General features: G+C 41.2%; 2 protein-coding genes across 2 annotated transcripts; one reads left to right on the top strand and one right to left on the bottom strand.

Annotated features, from left to right (window-relative positions):
• Positions 1-1946: 1946 nt before the first annotated feature.
• On the bottom strand, positions 1947-16915 carry rfx1a (regulatory factor X, 1a (influences HLA class II expression)). The gene is made up of 18 exons (XM_083930581.1): positions 16843-16915; positions 14173-14553; positions 13672-13781; positions 13441-13536; positions 12659-12756; positions 12125-12548; positions 10981-11162; positions 8032-8151; positions 7632-7759; positions 7287-7405; positions 6906-7012; positions 6621-6772; positions 5366-5463; positions 4566-4715; positions 3623-3831; positions 2802-2955; positions 2674-2719; positions 1947-2576 (listed from the first exon to the last, which is right to left on the bottom strand). The coding sequence occupies exons 2-18, from the start codon at positions 14531-14533 to the stop codon at positions 2416-2418; spliced, it is 2715 nt and encodes a 904-aa protein (XP_083786707.1). The 5' UTR covers positions 14534-14553; positions 16843-16915; the 3' UTR covers positions 1947-2415.
• A 3057-nt stretch (positions 16916-19972) lies between these two features.
• Positions 19973-21008, top strand: rln3a (relaxin 3a; the record flags this gene model as incomplete). The annotated part of the gene is made up of 2 exons (XM_083931166.1): positions 19973-20132; positions 20725-21008. 2 exons carry the CDS (start codon positions 19973-19975, stop codon positions 21006-21008), a joined length of 444 nt encoding a protein of 147 aa, XP_083787292.1.
• Between the last annotated feature and the right edge of the window lie 1806 nt (positions 21009-22814).

Genomic DNA, 22814 nt, shown 5'->3' with positions numbered 1-22814 from the left:
AGGAAAACTGGCATATTGCACCCATAGTATTTAAAACATAATATTATAGAGTGATAGTAGACTGTCTATGTCCACCCCCCCCCATTCTCAAATTTTAAAGGATTTCACCCTGTCTATTACCGCAGAGACTATAAATGCTAATGTACTGAGATGTATAACTGCACCTCCTGTTCAAAACTGACACATTTTGCTTAACTTCAAGAAAAACAAATCAAGGGTGCAATTTTAAAAATTCTTTAATTTATATCTTTAAAATTAAAAACATCTGAATTGCATTCTACCACCTCCAAAGGCACAGTCATACTTATAGCAGACCAAATTCATAAAACACTGCCACTGAACTTTTCTTTTTTTTTTCTCAATTTGTTTTGTACATAAGAAACAATGCACTATAAAAATGACTAAACATTTTTTCTCACTGGGTAAACAATGGCCATTCTATATGCTGTAGATCAATGGAGTGATATGTACTCAGCTGTGGTCACATTAGATGATGTGCTGGTTTGAGGACGGCAATGCAAGTTGAAAACGTGAGCATTGCAGCTATTTAAAGACATTGTATTCAAAAATCCAAAAATGACATGTTTACAACAACCAATCTTGATGAACAGTGTTTAAGAATTATGGATGTTCAAAGCAAAACAAAGCCATTGGCAGGAGGGCGGAAACGCAGTAAGATGAAAGCACAGTGGAGGGAGATGAGTGTCGGTGGAGGACTGTGCAGAAGGAGCGATCGCACCTCTCACCACACTAAGTGTCACGAGATGTTTGCGCGAAATCTGACACCTGCACCCCACCATCAAAAACACACCTAAGACTTCAAAGAAAATGAAAAATAACAGATAACTGAGTTTAAAGACAATAGTCAGTATGTGCAAAGAGCAGGGCCTTAGCCTGTTTGTGGAAAAGTCATCAGATATGATATAGGATTGATGTTCAATCACAAATCAATAATGCACACAAAGGTTGCTTACAATGTGTGACAACACAGCACCGTACACTGCACAAGAGGTTCACTTAGTGACAACAAAATTCAAAATAGTGGATAAATATACAGTAGAATATAAGTGTATAACCGTTCTTACTCAGGCACAGTCCTCCTCAAAACATAGACAGATAATTTAAAACAATGGGATAAAACAGGTATGGCACACACATGGAAAGGTATATTAAAATAAGGCAGGAAAAATGATACGTCAAAGGAAAATGAGGCCTCAGAGGAACTTATGGGATGGACAGGAATGAAGCACTTTGAACATAAAAAACATGACATACGGCACCTCTCACAGGGAACCAGATGTTCAATAAAAGTGAGAGGGTTTTTTGCAGCAACAAAATGGGAGCCCCAGTTCCACAGCCGTAGCTTTAACTTTACAAGTGTGTGTGTAGCAGCTGCGACAGGCACTCCAAGAAAACAAGAAGGTTTTTTTTTTCTGTACAGGCGAGTGAAATCAAACAGGAAATCTAACACGTCTTCCAAATCAAAACCTGAACACCTTAGAAAAATATCTACAGAGGAAACAGTCAACACTTGGCATGACTCACACACACACACACACACACACACACACACACACACACACACACACACACACACACACACACACACACACACACACACACACACACACACACACACACACACACACACACACACACACACACACACACACACACACACACACACACACACACACACACACACACACACACACACAAAATCATGGAAAAGCGGTCAGCCTTCAGAAGTAAAATCAGAGCAGTGTGACCCCAGTGCTCAAACGGAAAACACGCCCAAAAATCCCATCCGCCTGCTGTCTCACAAATGTCTCTTCCCTTCTGAATGACAGCTCAATTCAGCTGTCTAAGCACCACTTCGCACCCTCCTCCTATAAAGTTACCTTTACACACACACACACACGTCACAGTATTTTCAAGACCACTTTGATACGGCAGTGACAGTTTTAGGAGGACCTCGGGTGGGCACAAGTTTCTCGGCAAGGAGACAGCGAGGCTACAGGTCGCAATGCAATGAGAGAGAAAAGAAAACATGCCTTTCTTTAGTTCATTTTTACAGATCGATATAACTGGGGGTTCAAATGCTCTGTGTTTCTCTCTTGAGTTCCAAGCCACGCCCTATTGCAGTGCCAGTGACTGTGTAATGAATCAATGGTGCAGCAACAAGTGGTTGTGCCATCCAGGCACAGCAGTACTGAATGTTGTGATTGCGTGTGCGTAAACAAGTGGGACACTTAACAGTATGCAACGAGTGTGCGCACACATTTACAAGATCTATATACATGTGTTAAGTGTATAAATGAGTGTTCTTTATACATCTGTGTGTGTGTGTGTGTGTGCGTGTGTGCGCGCATAATCAATATAATCAAGCCAAATCTAAGTAGTGTTACTCTGTGGCTAGTTGTCAGCTGATCCGGTTGTGAAGAGGACTCTCTGGTCCATTCTGGCCAGCTTGGCAGGCGGCTCCAGAGACTCGTCTCCTAGCACGGCCCCGTCTGAGGGAAGGGACAGGTCCTGACCTTCCTCGTCACTCTCCTCCTCCTCCTCCTCTTCCTCTTCTGGGATGGACATGGGTAAATGTGTTAGTATTAAACAGTGCTTCAAAATAAAAATGACTAGTTAGTCTTGAGATACGTGAGAAACAGTGTGGTGTACCTTTGTCAGGATCCAGTTGGTTTAGCCCCCGGCCTAAACTGGCAAACTAAATGACAAGAAGGGAATGTGTTAGTGTAAATACGCCTTACGTATTTAGTTGATTTATGTGTGTGTGTATGCTTTGGTACCTCTCCCATGACTGCAATGGGGGTCTCTCCTTTAGCCTGGGCCACTCTGTGCTCAATCAGGTAGTACATGTACTCATCGTATAGCAGGCGGATCAGGTGAAAGGAACCAAAACTGGCTGCGCTCCTCAGGGTCAGGTCCCTGATCACCATCGAACTGGAGAGCAGAGATGGGGGGAATTAAGCCACTGGTACACATATATCCTGTAACTAGCATATATCAGAACTTCTTTTAAAGAGAGAGAGACCCCACTTCTCGCAGTGTATCCACTAATACGCACAGCAGTGAATTCTGCTGCCTGTTTTATAATATCTGTCATATTCATCCACACAGCTGAAATGAATGAAACTTGAAAATGAGTACTGATTAGATTATTACAGTGGACTTTTAGGAGGCTGATCCGACATCTCAACATCAACTTACAATGGGCCCTTCTAAAGTGTTTCCTGGTAGGGATGGGCGTGAGTAATCGATCCCTCGCAGTTATGAGGGAACGCCATTGTTTTTTGTTCATTCTTTTTACAATGCAGAGCTCTGCAGCTTGACGTGTTTTAAAAATACATTTCCCCTTTCGAGGGTATTATAGGTGATCTTTTAAGGTGATACAAGACATTCATTCACACACAACAGTGATTCACTGTTAGAGACTGTAAGAGCATAGAATGTGCTCATTAACTGTATAACAAAAACGTGTAGCTAAATCTAAAAGCATCGCAGATCGGAAGTGAGAAAGTCCAAATCAGAATCAGAATCAGATTTGGACTTTCTCACTTCCGATCTGCGATGCTTTTAGATTTAGCTACACAAATGTCTCCCATCACACCTGTAAAATGACCACTTGAGTAGGAAGAGCTTGGCGGCTTTTGGGAAGGCAGGGCTCTGCTGGTAGGGCTTTAGGACTTGGGAGACTACACCATCCAGCCAGGCAGCCCACTGCTCCAGGGAGTTCTGCTGCTGGAGGGTCAGCTTAAAGTCCTGCTCCAGCCGCTGGACCACACGGTCTTCACATCGGCACACCCATGAAGCCTGCTCCTGTAAAGAGTGATCAGATGGGGGCAATGAGTCAGTAGGAGGTCCGTTCTCTCAACTTGATCCAATCGTACTCTCCTATGAGAATCGCCATCTTGTCAGACTATGACTCCACCTCATTTCCTCTTACCAAAAAAGGGCATGTATGTGACGTTGGCGGGAGGGAGATAAGTCCATCTGGCTGACGTATTCCTCCGAGGGAGAGTGAGGGCCAGTGGCTAGCGGTCACTCAACTAACTAATTATTCATAAACTTTAACCTCGAAAAAAAACAAAAAACTAGCCTGGTACAAAAAAGTTCACCCACCTCAGTCTTGTCATGGAGCTATGACCTAAACATACAGATTAGAATGTTTTTTGTACCAGGCCTTAAATAGGTTAAATTATGCTTCGAAAACGGCCTGTTTAACATGAAACCTGCCCCTAGTGGCCACCCGGCGAACTGTAATTTTTTAAACCGCTGTGGCTGAGTCAAGAGCTACAGGATAATACATTTGAATGAATTACATTTGAAAGAATACATTTGGTGCATGTCACAATTAATGAAAGGTTATCCACAGAAGATTACTGTAACAATTAATTTTGTTGTTCATTCATGAAGATGAATGAACAACAAAATCCCATGACTTTTCCCAAAACTTTCAAGATTTTGCAAATTCTATGACTTTCCTAGGTTTTCCATGACCTTAAGAACCCTGTATGAATGCCGCCAGCACAAAGCGTTCAGGCTAGACCAACCTGGACATTAGCAAAGTCGACGCGGTTGAGGTCGGAGAGCATCTGGTTGATCTGGGCCGTGTTCTGGAGGACTGCGCGGGCTGCCTGGGCGAGGTGGTTCAGACTGGTGTAGCGACGTAGCGTCTGGGCAAATGCATTGGCTGATGTTACCTGAGAGACCATGAGGAGAGACATAAAAAATGTATTTTACATAAAGGCATGCAGACATACAAATATCTCAAAAACAACCTACAGTAATGGAATTGTCAAGTGTAGCAGGCTCTTATTAATCAACATGTATAATTTCCGGTGTAAAATCATCCCAGGGTCTTGTTCGGCAAATACAGTCATCGAATAAGCCATCGGGACCATTTTTTTCGTGTATGAACTATTAACAGAGATACCCCAGAGAGTCGCTAACAGCCACTAACGACGATTAGCTTGGGACAGCAAGGTGAAAGCATTAAAACTGCTTTTTTAACCACTAATATTGCTTAAAATAACACCAAACCTCTGCAGTGGCATGATAACAGTCCTTACACATAAAACGAACAAGTCCATTCAAGTCGATTACCAAACGCTATGCATAACTATCATAACAATCAGCTGTAGGCCGTTTCACACAACTACAACATGGAAAACTCCTAAACAGAAAAATGGGTTCAAAAAGTTCATAATATTACCCCCAACAATTTCTCTGTAATGAGTCTCATCCAATGTATGATTTTGTCATGACTGGTGCTGCAAGCCTAAAAAGCTTATTCAGTGGCTCAGAAAACATGTTGTTTCACCAACTGCAAGCTAATCCAAGGAGAGTGTACCTTAATGCGGACCATTTCCTCAGGGATGTTCATCATGGCATTGGTCAGCCAGCTCTCCAGGCTCTTGGCAAAGTTGCGGATGGCTTGAGTTAAGGCACCTGGGGGCGGGAGGAAGAGGGATAAGAGACTTTAATACTGGTCACTTCAGAGAATGTTTACATTTTCTGAGAATGTACCAGGAGAAATGATTATCATGAAACTCCTGGTGAACATAGTATTCTGCTGGAATACACATTTCTTGGCAATGTACTGTATATGCGTTACCACATTTCCAATATGTGATTCCAATATACATAGAAGACAAAGACATAGTGTGTGGAAAAACATTCTGTGGCAGCAGGATGAAAGGGAAGACACATTCTCGTAACATTGTTCAAAGTAATTAAATCCAACGTCTGACTAAAATTGAAACAGAAAGAGTGAGTCACTTTCCCCAGTGGAGCATTAAGCATGCAATAAGGAAAAAAATGCGCGCTCTACCACTACAGAGCCAGTCCATCAGTCCAAATGTTGCAACCAAGAAAAACCCAGTGTTCATGTGTAAAATTGTTACCAGCTGCAACAGCAACGCTGGTATTGTTTTCATCTTATTGTTATGGGGAGATGTGGTGCTGGAGAAACCTTCTGTAGCAGGAACTACCACAGAAAAATACTCAAATCCTTTCTGTCTGATTTTGTCACCACAATAATGTCACAGCCATGCAAGGTCACAAAACTCTACAGGTGTGCAGCTGAGATCAAAATGAAATTCAAAGATGGGTGTAGGGTATAGGAGGGTAGGAAAGCCCCCCTGTTATAGACCTTTTTTAATGGAATTCCATTGCTAGGCAATAGCCTTGGTCCTTGTAAACTTCATGTCAGTTGATGCCATTGACATACACTGCAACAGAAAATAAACTAGGACAGATTTAGCATGTTTATATCTTTGAAAAGGTCTATATGATTTTTTGTTCAGTGCATTTATTGTTCAAACCATTTTTGTATTATGTTCATTAGTACGTGTATGTAGGGAATGTGTTCACCTGTGCTAATTTGCCACAGAATCACATACTGTTGAGCCATTTGTTTGCATGCAACTTATTAATAGATATACAAGTGTGTGTGGATCAAAGTACTGATATAGCAGCCCCTTGGTGGCTTGTTGGTTTCTTATTTTTGTCAACTTAAGCCACTGCATGCATATTATATATCTCAGCACCATACTGTAAATGTATGGTGTTTTACTACATTTTTGATACTTCTTGTAGAGCCTTACTGGGGATGGGCCTGAGGACGTCAGGGATGAGGATCTCCACCAAGCTCTGGTACAGGCTGTTGTCACAGTCACGACTCCAACGCAGCACCGGATCATACTTGCACAGCAACACCAAGCAGGACTTAGGGAGGCGCTTCTCTGACTCGTCATGACTGCCAACACATATACATGCCAGTTTTCATTACCTGCATTCTGTATACTATACTACTGTTACTGCAATAAGAACTTCTTACTTTTGCTTAGGACCTAATTTTGAAAATGTGCCTATTAGTCTTGACCACTCACACAGCCAACGTGGCATCTCCAGCCTGACTCTGGCTGAACCTCCAGAAGGTCTTCCACAGAGTTTCCACCAGGGTAAACTGCAGGTTGACCATCACATCCAGTATGGCCTGAAAGAAACAGAGAACAGCCAATACAGATTATCACAAGATCATTTGGACAGACACAAAGTGAGGAAAACAAAGACAAGGACACCCTACTTATGTTGACTAAATACTTCTCCCCAAAACTGTCTAACAACATGTGTTTTCATTTAGCAGTTAGTATTGTCCTACCCTTTAACTTTCAGTGGGTACTTTTCCGCTGTCCCACTAACAACTAGATGGAAAAGGGAAACTCATAAATACTCAATTGAAGCGATCCAATGTCCTTTCATTCCATTACCTCACAGTGTTCTCTGTACAGCAGCTGGAAGCTCTTTATGTGCTCCAGCTCGATTCCCTCGGGCAGAGACTTCCCCTGGAGGTCAATGTCTGGGAACTCGGGGAGAGCTCGGGACGCATCTGGAATGCAAACAAAACAGAATACTCAAAGAGAAATCACATTAATTGCAGAGGGTAATCAGAATTTACTGTAAATAATGTTGTCATTACATTGTGTTACATGGTGTACTTTATGTGTTTTGTATTTTTACAATACTACCATGAGACGCGTAAATCTTGTTTTGGGTAAATCCTTAAGCATCCCTTTCGCACCTGTAGGTATTTGTTTACCGTTCACAGAACTCACCTAGGAACTGCTGGTACTGCTGAACCTGGGTGCTGATGTCCACCTGCCCTGATCCCTGCTGCTGCTGTTGGCCTGCTCCTGCTGCTGTGCCATTGGTCATTCCCTCTACTTTATGCACAGGCTTCAACCTGATAGGAACAAGGATACAGTGCAACACAGATGAAACATTCAGATCTCACCCAAAGATGATGAATTATAAAGTGAAACGAAACACAGCAGGTGTCTGGAACTGTGAGAGGATTTCAAATAACATATGCTGTAAGAGACAGAGGGAAAATAAGAGTTAATGATAAAACCGTAGATCCAGAAAGAAAATAATGATATTCAAGAGAAATGGTCACAGTGGTGTAATGATAGCCAATCAGTGTGTGAATGTGTGAAGCGATGTTTATGTGTGCACCTCTGTTTCTGTGAGAATGGCTGCTGCCTCATGGCCAGATGTTGCTGGTCTTCCATCAGACGGAGAAGAGAAGAGCCTGCCTTGATCCTCAGCCCGTAGTAGTGGTATTTAGAATTCCCCCTGTCAAGAACACATCAAATATGTTTTTAAATAACATTAGACCTGTGTTGACTAGCAGGAATGACATTTACAGAGGAGAAAACGATGCAGCAAAAGGGCCGCAAGTCAGAGTCAAACCTGGGCCGCTGCGGTGAGGATATGGGGCCAAGATATTCTAGGATTTTATTCATTTACCATAAGTTAACACTAATTAAAATCTTCTGTATATGCATAGGGATCATACAGTATATACTGTATAAAGAAGGTGTCTGTGCTGCTGACGTGCACCACTGTGGTAGGGAGATTGTGGGAGGAGTGCTGTCTCTGTTTGCTTGCCTTTTTTGTGACGTCAAATTGATATGTAATATTTTATATGCATAAAAATACATTTAAATATCAGCACATTAATAGAGGTGTTATGATATACATGTCACGTCATACAGAGAAGCTGTGTTTGAAAGGGGTATAAATGGGTTGTGTGCAGTGGCGGAAGAAGTATTCAGATCCTTTACTTCAGTTAAAGTATTAAAGGGATAGTTTGGCTTTTTTTTTAAATGGGGTTGTATGAGTAACATCAATAGTCAGTGCAGGGCTCGACAGGACACCCCCTTCACATGTTTTGACTAACTGTAAAAAAAAATAAATAAAAAAAAAGAGCCCCTTTGCACGCTCCCACATGACTGGTGGGCCGGGGAGCTCATAGACACACACATTGCCAGCAGCTGCTTCAGAGCAGTGACAGACAGTTCAGCAGAGACAAACAACCCTTTGAACTTCACCTGCTCACGCTTCTTCAGCTGTACAGCAAGATTATTTCCTGTCAACATGCATACCTTTGTATGTTTTCCAGATGTGCTAGCTTAAACAGCACGTGGACGGCAGTTAATAATAACTGTGTTTGTATGAATGAATACCAAGTTTAACGTTTCTCATAAATGGAGAGCTGTTTCAGCAGATTGTATTTTTAAAGAACCTGAATGAGTTTAAATTAACCTTCAACCTAATACACTTTGAATCAGTCTAAAGTATAAATAATTCCATCATTATAAAAAAAAGATAATCAGAAATAATTATAAAACCTAGTGTCCGATTTATACATCAGTTTGCTTGTAAATGTCTTCTTGTATCCCTTTATTAAAAAAACACGTTATTGAATTAATTTTCATTGCGCCTCCAAAGTTCTTCATGTCTTCCTTGGGAAAATAAGTTAGCCTTCCAGTGCATCACCTACAGTGGATTACACTTAGCATTAGCTGCCAGTTTGGAGAAACAGATAACTGACAACTAACACAGTTGCTGTGGATAGAGGAAGCAAAATAACGTTACTCACCTTAAAAAAAGGCCCACCTAAAAAAAATCTATATCACTTTTAGTGTACACTATATTTAGAATATTTTCATTGCTTTACCTTGCTGTCTGACAGCCATGCTGTGCTGTGCACTGTATTACTCTAGAGACCTGCTGTTTGGGTCATAATTTCAGCAGTTATGGAACAGATACAAGAACATTAAAATGAGTGATTATGACAGCAACCGCGAAATGCCTTTCACTGTGGAGACAAGAGGATCCCTTTATGAGCAGGAGTATATAGAAAAATAACTTCGTTCACAGCAGTACATTGCTCGGCTTTTATGTTGTTACTCCTGTCTGCTTCTCCAAACTGGGGGTGTACTGACTTCCATCTACTGTGGGTAACGGGGGCGGGACTAGATAAGCTTTTGCTTCGGTAATGTGAATTGTAAACCAAGATAATGTGTGATGAGGATTTATCTTACGGACATGCCCGAAATAAACAAATAAATAAGTACTGACTTCCATCTACTTTACACTAACTGTGGCTAAGAACCTCATAGTCCACTTCACATACAAGTAAAAGTCCTGCATTCAAACCTTTACTTAAACCTGGTGTGGGCAGTTTATTTTTGGCAATGTTGGGCAAAGAATCCATAACAATTTTTCATCATATTGTAATTCAAGTGCTCTGAGAGAAAATTAGACTTCTGCACCTCCTTTTGGCTCTGTTTTCAGGCTTTAGAAAATTTAGACTTTGACAAGACTTTTGCAAAATCACAGGTCAATTTAGAGAGTGAGACAGTTCCTATTGGACAGATAATATTATCAGTAAAATGTACTTAAAGTATCGAAAGTAAAAGTATTCATTCTGTAGAAAAATCTTCAATGTTATATTAATATATATCATGTTTTTGGATTCATATTATTGCTGCATTGATGCGCATTAGGCATTTTATTGCTATAGATGTTTAAGATTGTGCTCATTTTTAACTCCTTTACACATAGATTGGTAGTTAAATCTACAGCAATGCATCATATTCTATAAGTTCATCATGTTTGCAGTGCTGCTGTCCTGTGAGAATCATATTTCTCTTATGTTAACTTTTCATGGTGTCAGGAAAACAGTCTGTTTTCAGCTTTGTAATGTTGAATTTTCCAGCTAATCACAGATGCTTTTTAGGATGCACCCACACTTGCCATTCGTACTGTGCCCAAGCTTGTTACAGCACGGCACGGATCATCTGGGCCAAGTGTGAGTACACAAGAAGTAGGGTACGAAAAACTGTTATCTGAAAAGGAACTAAAGCTGTCAGACGAATGTAGCAAAGTAAAAAAGTACAATATTTACCTCTGAGATGAAGTGGAAAATTAGTGGACAGTAGCATAAAAGGGAAATACTCAAGTACAGTACAAGAACCTTGAAATTTTACTTAAGTACAGTACTTGAATAAATGTACTTAATTACATTCCACCACGGGTTGTGTAGAGGTGCACCCCTGTGTGTGTATGGACTATCTCTTCTATACCTGAGTTTAGGGTTCTGATGACCCATCTTACCGTGTGCCCAAGCGACGTGTACGTAGCCCCATGAACACAGATCTGATGAGTTTCCCGAAAGATGCAGCATTAACAGGCTCCAGTTTCTGCTCCTGGCAGTGCAGCAGATAGTGGCAGTAGAGGGTGGAACGTGGCAGACTGACTCCTTCAGCTGTCTCATAGTTGTCCAGCAACCACTGTACCTGACACGCAGGCAAAGAAAAAAGAAATAGCTGGTGCAGTTAGCAAAGCTAAAATAGGCAACCTTATTAGCAAACACATTACCCGCATTTTTCAGCTTAATATACAGTACATGCACACACATTTTTCTCATCAATGAATTATACAAACACAAGCAAATTGATTCACATTGTCAGTCTTTCAATCATTTGGGAATGAAAACACAAAAACATTTGTTTGCGTGCCGTGGCATACAACTTTGGTATGCAATGAATGAATGACCTGTAATTCTGATGGATGTTTGCCAAACATAGGTTGGTTAACCATCATCATATGAGGTTCAATAGGATGAATTTGGGATGAATATAGTGTGTTGTGTTAGGGGCATTTCCGGCAATCTAAAAATGCCCTTCGCCACATGCACTGTAATGATATGAAAATGATGAGGCCATGGTTTTGTTTTCTTTCAGGGGGAAACCACAGTTAAAAATACTGTATGCTATGACAACTTTAGTTGTGATCATTACTCAAAAGGGCTTTTAATACTGCATTCTCCTATCTAATGATAGCCCATATTGTTTAGTTAGCCCCTTTCACACTGGCAACTTTAAGCCCCGGTCAAGTCAATTTTCAGGGGATAACCCGGCAAACTTCGGACTAACTGTGCTCCGGAGCAAGCCTTGGCTAAAGTCCGGGTTAGCTAACTCAGAATGTGTCAGGGTGTGTCAGTGTGAACTCTTCCTTAGCCCCGGGCTGATAGCTTCATTTGCCTAGGACATGTATAGGACAAGTATAGTGTGAAAAGCCTTTATAAGTATTGTATCACCCACAGCTAACATTTACTGGTTCCAATAAGAAACTTCACATTTTTTAATTGTGCTTTCCAATAGACAAAACTATGACATCATCAGTGTTGCGCCACCATAGGGTTGTGTGGATGAGAACAAAATGAGAAGAAATTCTTGCGCTTGGCGCCTCTGCATACCTTCTTGTCTGCCGACGGCACGCTACTCTCCTCGCCCTCTGTAATACTTACAGTGGCTGGGGAGGCGCGGGCGGTGTGTGAGTAGTTCTGACTGTTGCCAGCTGCACCTCCGCTGCTGCTGCCCAGCATGTAACCCCCCTGGATCACATAGCTGCCTGCTGCGCCACCGTTGGTGCCTGCCCCTTCCCCTGCCCCATTGGTGGTGCCACCTGTGGTCACCACTGTGGCCCCTCCCCCTGCTGCACTCGTGGGCTGGGCAACAAACATGGACACACCCCCTGTTGTGCCAGCGGTCACAGAGACGGTTAGAGGCGTGCCAGGCGTGGAGGCCTGTGAGACTGAAGTTGGCTGACCTTCATAATACTGGGCAGTTGTCGTCTGGGTGTACAGGGGTGTGTCAGTGTAAGGAAAGGTGCTGGAACGGCTGGATGAAGGGCATGAAAAGATGTGTTAGAAACAGAGTAAACTGGTGGGAGATGAATCTGTGAAAAAGTTCTGTCTGGACATAGAAAATATTGGCATCGTTTTACTAACATGGTACTGGTGGTGTAGTTGGTCTCTCCTCCTTCCACATACTGCACTTGATTGGCATACACATGTTGCACTGGCACTGGTGTGAGCTGCTGCTGGACCTAAGTAGTAAGAATTCAAGCATCCAATAAATCCTTGGCCACCTTGTTAGACCATATAACCTAGATCCTCACCGGAGAATCCTAACATCTTTTGTGTACACTTCCTTTTGCAATCATAACTTATCCATGGACAGATTCTCTGTTCCCTTAACTAGTCAACAACAGTTACCCTTGTGTCCCTGACCTACTTGGAAAGTGGAAGTTGTAGCCTGCGGTGGTTGCTGATCAGGGCCTGCACTAGTGGCTGTCGGGTGGGCTCCTATCTCTTTCTCAGCATGCACAGCGAGCAGGTACAGTGACTGGTAATACTGAAGGAGGTCCAAGGGGAGGTAGAGGGGCTTGCCGCAGCATTCTCTTATGAAGTCTGCTGATGTGCAGGCCTGGAAGTCTGGCTGTCCTATATCATGTTGCAGCTGGCATTCTTCTAGATTGTTATCCCTGACTAACTCTGTCACCTTGGTGCTAGGGAGGAACTGAAAGCCAGCAGGTTCAACCAAAGCCAGAAAATGTCAGGAAGTTTAAAAGTTTTGGATGTCACATGTGATCACCTTTTGTGATAGAAACTATGATGAGCTGTGTGTTTGTTTGTATTCCACAAATGAATGTTTGTCAGTGACAGTACACGTGCTTGTCAGACATATCTGACCACCAATGATGAATTGTGTTACTGTGTGTTTGACTTACCTCCTGGCTGATATGCACAGGCTGTAGACTGGTGACATTGAGTTGGGTGCCTGGCTCAGTCTTGGCTATCTGAGAGGTGGCCTGCACCACGGACCTCTGCAGAGAGGAATATACTATATAGTTTTAAGAGTCAAGGAACCATTAATTTCATGTTGTGTTTGTGTGTGTGTGTGTGTGTGTGTGTGTGTGTGTGTACGTGTGTCTGTCTGTGTGCGTGCGTGCATATTTTACCTGTTGAGCCACCTGAACCTGCTGAACAACCTGTGTGGGAACCCCGGTCTGCACCACAGCTGGAGGGGGGCTAGAGTCCGACACACTGTCACTTGAGTGAAGGGAGCCCTCTGACGGACAAAGAGGATGTAAATACATGAACAAGTTAGTGACATTTTTTTAATTTCATGAAGTTGTTGATATGCTATAATTTTTGTAACTGCACCACTCGTCCATTCCACGATTCAGGCAAAGTCTCAAACCAGAACAGGGAGTGTTTATTTGAAAATGTGAAAGTATATCTTAGCTCTACAAGTACAATGTAAAAAAAACTGTGAAGTATCTTAACTGGCTGGATTCATTGAAATAAATGTGTGTGTAGATAAACCTTTTCAATTAAGGACATTTTAAAACAAGTTTTTAAGCAGCTCCAATTTCTTGTGGAGTAACCACTCCTCTAATATGGATGGATTAAGTAAAGTGCTGTTTCTGCTCTGAGCATATGTGAAGTTCAGCCCTTACCTGTAACAGTAACGACGATGTACTGAGGAGTGCTTTGAGCATTTCCAGACTGTGTGGGGGAGCCCTGGATCTCTGCAGTCACATACTGTGTCTGAGCCTGTGCTGTGGACTGGACTTGACTACCATCTGCGGGCTTCGGAGTAGTGATGGAGGTGACTTGATCAGTGGCGGTAGTTTGGCCTGTAGGCGTGAGTGTGACAACGGAAGGAGTGGCCACCACAGTAGTCTGAATCTCAGCCATAAACTGAGGGGCAGTTACAGGGGAAGAACTGGCATCAGGTTGCCCCGGTGTGATTGTAACAACAGCCCCCTGGGGTTGGGCTGCTGGCTGGATCTCACCTACGTAGCCTGAGGTGGCCATTACAAGAGCTGGGAATCACCCTATGAAAAAGAAACAACTGTTGTGTTAGCTAAGTTGCCTTATATCATATGGTCTTTCAAGCCACTGAATAATCACTCAGAAAAGCAGGGCAGGGGATAGAGATCTAGTCAATAATGGATACAATTCCTGACTTTTGGAGAATGGAGCAGAACACAATGTAATGCATCACAGCTTCTAGTAAATATTACTTTTTAAATGTTTTAGTATTACAGAGTAATTCATTAATGTTTACATAAAAAATGTATACATACAAAAACAAGGTTAAAGATAAGAGCATGAAAAAGAAAAGAACGAGAAAGATAAAATCCCAACAAACAAAAGAAGGATCATATAACGGTAGACATGCACAAAAAGAAGTAGTAGACATATTAAGATGGTACAAAGGCCAGTATAAAAAGGATGGGTCTTAATTGTTTCTACAGAGACTGCAGAATGCACAACCAGTTAACAAATGGCACAAGTAAGGCTTGAACACGAGGCAAGTGATGTTTGCTGCAGGATCTCTTGTAGGTGTAAAATAGTGAGCATCAGACGCCCCTACTAAGTACTACTGTAGCTAACCTGTTGGTGGTGCAGCTCATGTGTAAATGTGAGGGGAGGAGCATTGATGGGAACAAGCATTTCGGGGTCTTGTTACCTGCAATGTGATCACACATCCTGTGGCCATTCACATGGTTATGCCCCATAGCACAAGCTGGGAAAATCCCTGACCACATTACACTAATACCGCAATGTTTTCTGTTATAATGCTTTCTGTCTCACACACAATTAGAAGATCGCATGTACACCTTGTTGTTAATTTGTGACATATTTTATTACAATATCATTGATACTAAATTATAAACCTTTGTTCATTGATGTTTAACTGACTAAAAAAAGATAGCACAGAGGAAAATGTTTATTATGACTTACATCTGTAAGATGAGAGGTTTTACACGGGGTAAACAATCGACTTACCCTTATTATAAAGCTATACTGTTGCATGTAAAGCATATCAGTGAACAAACACTTTAAACCCGGGGTCCTTAAAGTTTTTTAGGCCAACGACCCCTTAACTGAAAGAGAGACGAAACAGGGACCCCCTACTACAAATATTGTATTTAAATTGAGTTGCATATTAAATTGGACCTAACAGCTAGGATGGCCTAAAACCTATACACACACCGTTTTTTTTATGGTGCAAACAATACTACGGTATTACAATGATCATGATTGACATATTAATATATTTATACATCATGTCTTAACGTTAAACGTACATTTGTAAGGCACATTGAATTATTCAGCTCAATTGTATCTGTGCATGGCTATCTTGCCTATAAGCCAGTAAGCCTATCATCAAGGTTGTGTAAAAGTATTTATTTATTTTTTCACAAATGTAATAGGTTCAATTCAATTGTTAATGTATATTTTCAGACATATTTTTTGGGAAAAAACGAAAGATTATAAAACAATTTGGCGGACCCCTGCAGTAACTCTGAGGACCCCCTGGGGGTCCCTGACCCTCTGTTGAAGACCTCTGCTTTAAACTGAACTCAGACCTGCAAAAGCACCTGCAAAACGCCTTCACTGGCCACGCCCTCTGATGATAAATGTCGGCCACCTGCCCTAGCTTTAAACTTTCCATTATCAAGAACGATATTTCAGTAGACAGGTATTGTTGCAACTATGCCCCTGCCTTAACACTAACCCAACAATTGTCTATGTAGTTAACCTTTTGATTTAATAATCCTAATTCGGTCTCCCCTTTTGGGGTAGTTAACGTCATTTACTCAGGGACGACAGGGTTTGTGTCGGCTGCTGTAAAAAACCTAACGTATCAAACCGCCACAGAATGCCCATGAATCATCGTTAAAAACCGACGAGTGTTCGTTATAACGGGTTCCGTTAAGTGTGAGCAGGAGCGTAACATAAAGCCTGTCGTGACAGCACTGATGCTCGTTATCTAGCAAAGGTAACACAGGCAGCAAGCTAACTGGTCTCTACAACAACCGCCATTTTGTACCTTTTGCATTTGACATCGCCATAACAACGGCCTGCTTGACTATGCATCTGTGGCTGCGTCGTCATGGCAGACACAATTCACTGTCACTCCGGGCAGAAACTACCCCTACTGAAGAAACGGACTCGACTGATTATCAATACGTCGGCTAGCTCGCAGGCTAACCTTAACACTAGGGTGCAGTTGCCTGTTATGGCTACTGGAACAACAAGGGGAAAAAGCAATAGCACAATTCAGTTGAAGCATTATTGGACATAAAATATTTCCTATATGTAAAGAGCTTCACCTCTGTATCCACGTGTGTATTTCCCACCGGTAAAAATGTCTTCTTTTATTTTTTATGGCGGATTCAGTTGTTGTTGTTGTTGATTCTCGTTGCTGGGTTCTTGTCGCCAGGGCTACCGTGGCTATGGCGCTTCGTCCTCACCAGGGCAACTGTTGCTACCCACCCGCTCCCTTCCCTCCCCCTTCGTCGCTGTGATTGGCTGAGCCCTGACAAATTGTCTTAAAGTCACAGGAACGGTAAACGTCCGCTACAAAGCCTCCCCCGCCCATTTGTAGAAAATCCCTGTCTATCATATAGACATAAAAATTTACAACGGAGCTTTATCAGTCAAAAGTAAAATGTTCTGCTTAGTGCTTGTTCTGCAGTAGGTGATTTGATAGTGTCATAGTAACCATAGACTGTACATTATATTAATTTTAAAACAGAGCGGTTATAGCCTAAACCACTGGTTCTCAAACTGTGGTACTACTGTGGTCAAACTCTCTGGTGGGACTTGAAGGAATCTCCAAATAAAAAAATGAAACATTAATGACTAAATGAATATAATACTAAGAAACATACTTATACTTTCCTTGAAATCTAATTTAAAATAAGTTAAGCATTTCCTGCCATATTTTTGTTATGTTTGTTTTTTGTCATCTTCTGATTAGGAATAAACCTTCCTGTCTGTAGCTGAATAGTAAAGGCCTACGCTGCAGTGTTGAACCGATTCCCCATTGAGAGTCTTCACATAATCCTGTCCTCTCATGCACTTGTTTTACGTGGACGACCAGCTTTTTTGACGGAATGAATCTGTGTCCTTGTGAAGTATCAATTTTCTTGAAATCATAGACTTGACACGCTCAACCTCTCTTCTAATGGCTGAGAGGGTCATCCCTTTGGCTTTCATCTGGACAACATGCTGTCGCAGGGCTTCAGTCAACTTAGAGCGGCGTGCCATCTTGCAAAGTAACCAAGAGAGCTGCCAGATAAATATTACAAATAATACAATTAAGTAAACTGTCACCAGGTGCCAGATTAAGACCAATAACTGGGAGGTATGGGAAAATGTTCTCTAATTTTGCTCACAGCTTTTTTCACAAAATAAAGTTTTTTTCTGAAGTGCCTCCGTTATTTAAAAAAACATGCTAGTACAGCAGTGATATAGCCACAGTGGACATTCTATCAAATTATGGACAATAAAAAAATAACAGTATTTCAGAATGAATGTAGTGTTATTATAAGTATATATTATACAAAGTATTATTACTTTGTTCTCTAATTTTGATCTCCACTGTATATATCAGTTTACTTGTCACAGCAACAGCACCGCAAAACAGTCACAAAACTTTACAGTTGGATAAGTTGAGATCAAAATGAAGGCAGAGTTCATAAATGGGTGTGATCAGAGCAAGGGGGCCGGAAGTAGGGAAGGGGACCCCCACTTGACGCCCCTGGTCCAATCAAGGGCAGTAAAAGTAGTGAGGTAGGAAGTAGGGAAGGGTGTCGGCTGGTGTCATCCCATCCCAAAACGTTGTCTAAATTGATTCTAGTCACAGTTTGCATAACCGCTGTAAAAGGCGAAACAGCCCAGTTACCAGCTATTGATAGCCCCGGGTTGCCAGTTCAGAATATTACAGTTTCTGTGTCTCAAATATCTTATCCTATCTAAGTCACTTTTTATTGTAATGCAGTGGCTATCAGAACATAGACTAGAAATGACGACACCTGCTGTGTACTGAAACACAAACGTAATTTGTAAATTATTTCAATACTCCGTAAATAAAATTAGACAATATGTAGGACCATATTATATACATTTATTGACAATGTGTATTGTTGATAAACCACACATTAACTAATAAAAGTATGGACCAATTGCATTTTCATATTACTCCCATGACTTCCACAGGTTACTTCTGTGACACTGTGTTAATGAATGTCAGGATGGACACCCTCCTAAAATGCCATTTTGTTTGCTTGTTATCGTCACATTAATTACAAATTCATCATCCCATTGTAATTCCCTAACTGTGCGACCTTTGACTATGTGGATACACAGATAAAAATGTGTTATATTTTTGTATGACTCATAATAAGACTTGTATGTTATCTGCCTTTATAAATGTCACTGGTCCTGTTTCAGTCCTCCCAGTTCACCTTTTTCGCAAAGAGATGACAGAATAAGCAATTTTCAAGAGAAAAGGGAAATGATACATACTGAACTTATGCAGGGTCTTGTGTGGAATAAAAATGGAAAAACTGTTGTAAATAACTGTGATACCGGTTACAATGGCCTAAATGTATCCCTGTAGTGGTGTTAGCAAATCTTATCAGAGGATTCATGGCAACATGCGTAGCAAGGCCTAAAAGGTTAATTTTATGTTTTCATGCAATGTCAGTGTTTTTTTTTAAAAGGAATTACATTTACGATGCATCTCTTCTTTTACGACTTAATATGTGTTCAGCATCTCTATGTTATTCATAGGTGCTAACTCGAAGATTAATTTTGCAATCATGATAAATACATTTTCTGCCTTGATTTGTTTGAACTAATTCATTCATAAAATATATATAGTGCCACAATATATTAAGCAAATTGATATATCTGAAAATGCCATGCCCCTTTAGAAACACAGAGACAGTGCTGTACTTGACCACTCTGCCATAATATTTTATGGCAGAGTGGTCAAGTATAGCACTGTCAACTTATGTCACATAGTTGACATGATAAATGTCAATGTGCTCTTTATATTCAGATCCATACATAACCCATGATTGTGAAATCGTTTACATATTTAATATAAGTGGGATCTGATGAAATCATAACATTAAAGGTGACAAAAGTGCTTCTCATGCTGAAACCCAATTAGATTGTAGGAGCCTCTGACATATTCCGTAATTATGCCACCTTTGGTCCGCTTTTTGTCTCCATAAAGGTCTCTGCCTATCTCTCTTTTGAATCTGCTCATTTTCCCAAGAAGGCCTGCATGCGCAGTGTGCAGGCCACCAAACCCCTTTATAAACCACACCTGGGTCAGCTAGAAAGCCATAGCTCTTGCAAACAGGGAGACAGAAAGCTAAGTGTTGCTCAATGCAAATCATCTCCTGTCATTTTAACCACTATTTTGCTTTATTTCCACGGGGTGCTATGTGGAAAGCTGTGATACTGGCTGTGTGTCTGCTGGTGGCCGGGGTTCAGCCCATGGACAACCCAGCATATGCGGTGAAGCTGTGTGGCCGTGAGTTCATCCGGGCAGTCATCTTCACCTGTGGGGGCTCACGATGGAGACGTTCACTCAGGAGTTCAGGTGAGAGGCTGAGGGCGCTACGTCTTCACTATTACTGACTTTGTGGCGTATCTTAATAAGTTAGGCTTTCATCTGGTGACTATGTATATCATGACTTAATCTGCTGTCTTAAACAGACCTATTCATTGTATGACATCATGTTATTTAATTATTTATGTCCATGATGAAGATTGTGTCTTTACTACCACTGCTAATTTGTGATTGTGTGCTGTTGGGCAGAAAAGCATATGGCAATGATAACTTCATCGGAGGGAGAAGAAAATTCTATATTTCAAGTGCAGATAGACAGAAATTAATTAAATGTATGTTGGCTTAGTCCATTTATGGACAAGCTGTAATCAGAGAGCTATAATACTCATCTGCATTTCCATTCGATGTATTTAACCACATGATTAAAAAACTCCCCAAATAGAACTTTATTTTATTTCATTGGTTTGCACTTTCCCCTGCAGTGCCCCCCTCCATCATGCCATTCGATTATTTTAATAGCAATACAGATAACGGACAGGTATGAGCTATTATTTAATCTCCGAGCGTAAGAGAAAAGCTTGATTGTTCTCTGATTCTTCATTTGCCCATTTTACTGCTGCAGATGTTTCAGGGGACCCGTTCAGCTCCCGTCAGGAGGAGTCCTCAGAGGACTTGAGTCACAATCCTGTGGTGGAGAGTCTCATTCAAAGGAACAGAGATCTAAGCTTCACAACTAGTGAGGACCACGAGGGAATGTTTAGCAGGCCATCCCGTTCTTTCATCACTGAGGAAATCCTGCAAGCCCTACGCAAAGCTGACCGCAAGGGTCGGGACGTGGTGGTGGGCCTATCCAACGCTTGCTGCAAGTGGGGCTGCAGCAAGAGTGAGATCAGCTCCCTTTGCTGAGAGTCAACCATTGCCATCTGAGTGAATACACGGGCAGACACATACATACTGTAAATATACAAACAGACAGCCGCCAGCACTGCTCCACAGTCACATCTTTCTGACTTTGTCACTATCCAAGTTTCTTTCTCTCTGTATTATTTCCGTTAAATGTTTCCTCTCCTGTTATAATGCCTCTATCCTCCACTGTCTTCTCTCTGCTGCTCTGTTCTGGTCAATCTGCTTCCTGCTTAGTTTTCTCCACTTCTCATGTATTTTAGGTCATTTTATATCCTGTCTCTTTCAGTTAAAACATTCTATGAACTGATTGAACTGTTTTTTTTTAGTTTCTAGTGTATGGAAAGGGCTGCCATGTGTTTAAAATGTTTGTATCTGTCTGTTTGAAAAGGCCTTCTAGGCTTTGCAATGAACAGCCTTAATTACCAACTGTGTTGTCCTTCCTAACCACTATCACACCCATTGAAATACACTCTTTTTTTCTCGTTACCAGTTGAATTGTGCATCTGAGAATTCAAAGGATTAAATGCTTTGTTAAGATCATTTGACAACAACTGCATAAAAAGTCACTAATGTCTCGTCTTGTATGTGAATTAGAAGTAGATCGTTGGTATTTTGAATTTGTTTCATATTGCACATGCGGTTCAGATCCATAATAAAAAATGTGTTAAAAGAACCATATCATTGGATTTTTAAGTACATGTTGAAATCTTGTCTTTTCTCAATTGCCGATGCGTAAAATAGCTTAGCTTCACCTGAAATATGCTGTCCCGACATATGTTGCATTTGATGCATTCCCATACTTCCATAAAAACATACTTTGAGACAGTGACATGTTCAGTGATGGAAAAAGTATCCGGATCCAGATAGTTTGCTTATAACTAAAAGTGCAAATATAAATCATTTGAAAATACTCCATTACAAGTAAAAGTCCGGCATTTAAAACTGAGCAAAAGTACAGAAATATTACCAGCAACAGGAACTCGACACAGAATCAAAAGTAATATTATCTTTATGAAAATGATCCCTGTAGTAGCCAATAATTTATATAATTATATTATATTACATTATTAGATAGTTACTGATGCATCAATTCATAAAAGGCTGCTTTTTAGTGTTGAAGTTGATAGCGGTGGAGCTAGTTTCTGCTAGAGATGCGATGCCAAATAAAGCCATTTCATCTCAACCACACACCACGCCTCTTCCCTACCTCCTATACGCCCCTACTTCAGGCCTTGTTCCTCGGTTCACACACATTTCCAAACGTGGCCTTTATTTTGATCTCAACTACGCACCTGTTATGTTTTGAGACTGCTGCATCTCACACAGTTCGTGGTGACAAAATCTGGCCGCAGACAGACAGACAGACATATAAACAACTAGCATAATAGTTGACGCCACCTCTGTGTTATTTCCTGCTATACAGAAGGTGTTGCAGTACCATATTAAGGACCCACACACACACAGACTCACAAGGCGGACACCTTGGCTTTTGCAGCTGGTAATTACTTTATGTACATTTCAGCCAAGTGGTTCCCAGTCTAGAAGCAGGGCCTCTCCCAAGGGTCACAAAGTAAATCTGAGGGGTTGGGAGATGATCACAGTTTTACTCATTTGCTTGAACATATTGGTCCACTCAGAAGTTACGTTTTTCAATTCACACAAAGACCTAAACTGAAAGTTTCTTTCCAAAATGAGCCATTTTGTTTGCAATATATTCCAACACTCTCAAAACATTTAACACATGCGACAAAAGCAAATATTTCCATCAAACAACACAACCTGTGGTCCATTGAATATATTCTTTCA

The sequence above is a fragment of the Echiichthys vipera genome (assembly GCF_963691815.1).
Source record: "Echiichthys vipera genome assembly, chromosome: 17".
Lineage (NCBI taxonomy): Eukaryota > Metazoa > Chordata > Actinopteri > Perciformes > Trachinidae > Echiichthys > Echiichthys vipera.
The sequence above is the reverse complement of the archived record's forward strand: the minus strand, read 5'-3'. Positions and strand labels throughout refer to the sequence as shown.